General features: G+C 41.7%; 1 protein-coding gene across 1 annotated transcript; it reads right to left on the bottom strand.

Annotated features, from left to right (window-relative positions):
- Positions 1–611: 611 nt before the first annotated feature.
- Positions 612–1,037, bottom strand: LOC109217356 (extensin-like). The gene has a single exon (XM_019381596.1). The coding sequence runs from the start codon at positions 1,035–1,037 to the stop codon at positions 612–614; it is 426 nt and encodes a 141-aa protein (XP_019237141.1).
- Between the last annotated feature and the right edge of the window lie 4,420 nt (positions 1,038–5,457).

Here is a 5,457-nt window from a genome sequence, read left to right as displayed (position 1 = left end):
AGCTGGGTCACAGGTTTGATAATGATAGGGTCTGTGCCGGCACCCTCCACAATTATGACAGGCTTATTCACCACCCCCGGCACGATTACCTTTGGCTTTTCTTGCTTTGCTATAGCATCACTTGGGGATCTCTTCTCAACTACCACAGATGGCTTATCATTTGGCATGCTCAACTTGTCTGCTGATCCTTCAGCTATCAAAGAGGTTGCTTTTGTGACAACTAGGCCCTTGACTGACTTAACCTCACTAGCCGGGATAATCATGACGGATTATGAAGGCTTCTTGGGCTCCCCATCCTTATGTACTATCTCGATCATGTTCGTTTCATCATGGGCCGGCAATGGGTTCTGATTGATGTTGGGTGCTTCCGGAGTTTGGACCACAATATGGTTTGTGTCGATGAGCTCTTGGATGGCGTTTTTCAAATGCCAACACTTTTCCGTATCGTGCCCCGGAGCACCAGAACAATATGCACTGCTGAGGGAGTAATCCAGATTCTTTGGAGGAGGGTTTGGCAATTTTTACTCGATTGGCCTCAACATATCCAACTGCTTCAATCTCTGGAATAGACTGGTATAAGACTCCCCAAACGGGGTAAAAGTTTTCTTCCGCTACAGCCTTTCATTTCTGAATGCTGGCTTGGGCCGGAAGCCTGGACCGGCAGGGTTTCGGTATGTTTGTGGAGGTGGGTAGGCATTTTGTGGAGTTGGGTAGGTATTCTGTGTGGTTGGGGCACGCCATTGTGGGTAAGAAGGAGGTTGAGTGTACGATTGGGCGTGGTGGACATGGTATTGAGGTGGCTTGACAGAATACTGAGGGTCTGGTGATGGAAAGTAATGTTGAAGTGGATTATATGGGGATTGGGTGTAGGTTTGAGGTTGGGGTCGAGGATGGGTGTACTGATGAGGTGAACCCCTCTGGTCGTGCCATGGCGCAGAGACAACCATGGCGACATCGTCCTTCTTTTTCTTGCCCAGCAAACTTTCGGTACCACTCTGGATTGCCTGGGTGGTTGCTTTTATAGCGGAGTAGCTCATGATCTTGCTCTACTTGAGCCCCTCTTCCACCATTTTTCCCATCTTTACCACATCATTGAAAGACTTACCAATGGCTGAGATCAAATGGCCATAGTAAGTGGGCTCCAGGGCTTGAAGAAAGTATTCAACCATCTCATCTTCTTCCATCGGAGGATTGAATCGTGCAGCTTGCTCCCTCTATCAGAACCCATATTCTCGAAAGCTTTCACTGGGTTTCTTTTCCACCTTGGTCAGAGATAGGCGGTCTGGATCAATGTCTATATTGTATTGAAAGTGCCGGGCGAAGGCCTGAGCCATACCGTCCCAAGTGTACCACCTGCTGGCGTCCTGGCGAGTGTACTATTCTAAAGCTGCACCACTCAGACTCTGGCTGAAGTATGCCATCAGTAATTCGTCTTTTCCGCCAGCGCCTCTCATTTTACTGCAATAACCTCTCAGATGAGCTACAGGATCCCCATGCTCGTCATACAAGTCAAACTTGGGCATCTTGAACCCGGCAGGCAGTTGGACATCGGGGAACGAACATAAATCCTTATAAGCCACACTCACCTGGTTTCCCAACCGTTGCATATTTCTCAATTATTGCTCCATACTCTTTACCTTCTTGAACATATCCTCTTGCTCTGCGTTCCTGGGTGGTTTCTCAGTTTCAACATGAGGCTCGAAGTGGGGAGTGTAGAAGTAAGGATCTGGGACTTTGAAGGTGGGCTCCGGGGCATAATATTGGGTATCTGGAGCGGGGAATGCGGGCTCACTAGAGGATCGGTGGAGGGTAGCTTGCGGAGGGGGTAAAAAAATAGGAGCAGATGTCAGAGCAGGGTATGAGGTTGTTTTGGCTGGTGGAGGATGGAAAATTTGGGCCGAAGTACCAGGGTAATTGTGGGGAAAGATCAACAGTACTGGGCACCTGGTCTTGGGCCAGTGGTGGAATGGAAGCATGGTTTTCTTCATAGTTGGTAGGGAATGAAGGTGGAGGGTGTCCCTTAATCCCGGCCTGATACATTTCCGCCATCTGATGCCTCAGCCTTCGGACTTCCTCTTTCAGTTCTGACTCCGATTCAACAATTTCCCTTGGTGGGTCTACAACTCCTGTGTCTGTTTCTTTACTAGTCATGACTATCTGGCGCTTTGATCGGGTGTTGTATGGATGACTTGCCAGGATGCCAACAAACTAACCACCTTTCTGTTATTGGAATAAAGATAACAGAGAAAAATAACACAAAACCACCATGTTAGCGTTAGGGCATTTATCAGATAGTAATACCACATTTCGTGCAATGCACCTAGCAATAATTCGCGGTTCTACAATGTCTTTGAGGGTTGCAGGGTCATATGGCATCATTCCAATTTGCTCATTTCAATCCTTGCTTCTCTTTCTTTTCTTGCACCTCTTATCATACATCATTTTCTTCCCACTCTCTTCTTCTTCTTCTTCTTCTTCTTCTTCTTCTTTTTACCAAAAATGATTTGATCGAACCCGATGTAGGTTGCCTACGTATCATGTCCCTCATGAATCAGACCAAGCGTAGTTTTGGAAAAGTTATGGAAAATAAACTAAAAATAAAATCTTTTTGGGATTTTTTATTTAAAAACTTTTCGATATTAAAATATAATGGGAAGTACGATAATGAAAGACCTGACAGACTCAACTACACTACGACAAACTCTGACACTACCTAAAGGACTAAGTACTCCTAGACAAGACACGAAAGTAAAGGATAACATAAGACAATCTCAAAACACCTAAATAGAATGACTCCTCAAGCTGCTCCTGAATGCGACGGTCCTGGCACGGGTCTGATGAAGATCCGGATGGCCCCGTCAATCCTGTCGAATCTAAGCTCTGTGTTATACCCTGCAACGACACCTCGAAACTGGGAATGAGAATCCTGGAATGCGCGCCTGGATCTGGAAGGCCGACTCTAGAAGGTCCTCACGGTGCTGTCCCATGTTCTCTACCAACCCTGCCAACTGTGATCTCAATGACTGAAGTGTAGCTCGAACCCCGACCCTCTCTGCTGCGTGGGCCTCCTCTGCCTGGGTAAATCGATCCATTAACTGTCTAAGCAATATCCATGAGGTGGCCTCCTCATCAAATCACTACAAGAAAGTAGGTTTTCTGTGGCGACTTTTGGTGGCGACAGGAAAACTTGTCACAAAATTGATAGTTTTAGTGGCGACCTTTATATCCACTACTAAAATTATGTTTTAGTGGCGACTGAAAATATATCACCACAATTATGCCTCATTTTTTCTTTCCCCCCGAATTTATTTTTGGCTGAAACGGTTTTTGTGGCGATCAGTCCGGAGTCGCCGCTAGAGGTATTTTAGAGGCGACAATGTCGCCCCAATTAGTAGAGCTCTTGTGGCGACATTTTAATTGTTGCTAAATCAAAGCCTTAAAATCAAGAAAATAATAAAGAAAGTAAGTGACCCTTCTTTAGTTCCGTTTTCCTTTTAGTTCTCTACTTCTCTTCTTTCGTTCAATGTTCCCCGTGAAGAACAAAACCCTAGCCCCTACTGACCCTTTTCTTCTCAGATCTAGTTCATCGCTATCGACCAACAATTGTAATTGTCGGTATTGTACCCACTTCTTCGCGGTTGTCTAGCTCTCGTCCTCAAGAATCTATCTCCTACGCCCTGGATTCGCCTCTCAGGAAATCGGTACGTCTCCTGTTTCTTTCCGTTCTTTTATGAATGGGAAGGTAAGATTGGTTTCGTAACTAGTGATATCAGTAGTTTCCAGGAGTATTACATCAAATATTTACAACCCTAAAATCATTATATGTAATTTTGAGATGAAAGTTTTAAATACATAACTCTTCAGATATATTGTGCAGACTATTTCAGCAATTTCTGGAGGAATTACTGATTTTTTCTTTCATATCATTGTTTAAATATTGCTATTTTTAGTTGCTTTTTTACAGCATCATATTCTGTAATTACATCTTTTTCTTGTTGTGTTTCCCTTATGTTCAAATATATGTGGGCTCAAAAGCAAATAAATGTGTTCGCCCCGGCGCCCTCATTATATTGACTGGTGAACAATCCAAGTATTTTCTTCTTGTCGTTTCTCTATCTATTCTTTGTTTTGTAACTTTAATTACTTCCGAGCTGAAGAACATTTGATGTTTTATCAATTTTCTATTGCAAACCAGTGTAATCTGTGTTGCACTTATAATTCTTTTTTGTTGTTTCTACTTTAGGCTGGAGTTGAAGCGAGGAAGAGTTACAATTCAGTTATTTGGTGGTAATAAGTTTCTTTTTAGGGACTCATTCCTTCTCTCCTGTTACCTTTTCTTGATTCAAAATGTTTGAGGTGTCTTGTTGAACAAAGAAACTTTGATATCCTTTTCAACTTTAATCTTTCAGGGTGCTGAATTTCTTGCAATTTCCTTCTTCTGGAAGTAAACTTTGTGGAATTTATAATTTTCTTTGTAGTTGTCAGACATTTAACTGTTAGATGGTAGGTCTAAATCAAAAGGGTCTGGTCACATGAATTTAGAGAAGGCCAACATTTTGTGTAAATTACTTTTAAATCATTCATTAGTTGGTTTCAGCAATTAAGTGTTTGATGTAGATTAGTTGAATTCCACATATGCAAGTCATTTGAGTAATTTGATCTAATTAACTGTAGCAAAGGCATGAAGAGTTGTGTTCTGATTTGAGAATAGTAGAGGTGAACTTTGATTAATCAGTAGAAGAAAGTCGATCTTTGAGTTGCTACATGCCATAATTATTTTCATCTATCTATCTGGTACTCAATAATTGTAATAGATGTACGACAATAGTTCAAATAATAGTTCTAAATATACTAGCTGCAGATAGTAGAGGTTTGTTATTTGTAATACTAGTATACTTACCCGCGCGATGTGCCGTTCGTTTTAAACAAAAAAGAGCATAGAGAAATATTAAAAAGAGTTATATATTACAGACTATATTTAGCGACTGCAATTAAAAAAAATTAAACGAAAAGAAAAATAGGTGAATTCTATTGGGCTATCTCTATGAATTTGTTGTTAGGGACCACCAATCCCCAAAAGCTATTTTAACATACTTGAGAAATGATACATCAATATCTGGCTTTAAAAGGATTAGTCCACATGAAAATGCATAAACTTTTGGCTCAAGTAGAAACATAAAGGACATCACATTTGGTTAAAATCTTATTTCAGCTCCTGTCTCGAACGAAGGTTAATATGGGTGCACCAACTTGCATAAAATATTATTTTAAGTAGCTCCAACAGAAACCACATAGTGGCTTTAATCTTGATAAATTCGCATCCTTCAAAGTAGGCCACACGCAACAAATAGAACCTGTGCAATAGCAAATATGATGGCTAAAAAATGGCCTAGAAAAATCATCCCTCGAGATATACTCATGTCCAGAATAGGACACTACAATTCTCTTAAGTAACCA

This window comes from Nicotiana attenuata, unplaced genomic scaffold (assembly GCF_001879085.1).
Source record: "Nicotiana attenuata strain UT unplaced genomic scaffold, NIATTr2, whole genome shotgun sequence".
NCBI lineage: Eukaryota > Viridiplantae > Streptophyta > Magnoliopsida > Solanales > Solanaceae > Nicotiana > Nicotiana attenuata.
This window is presented reverse-complemented; position numbering and strand designations above follow the sequence as displayed.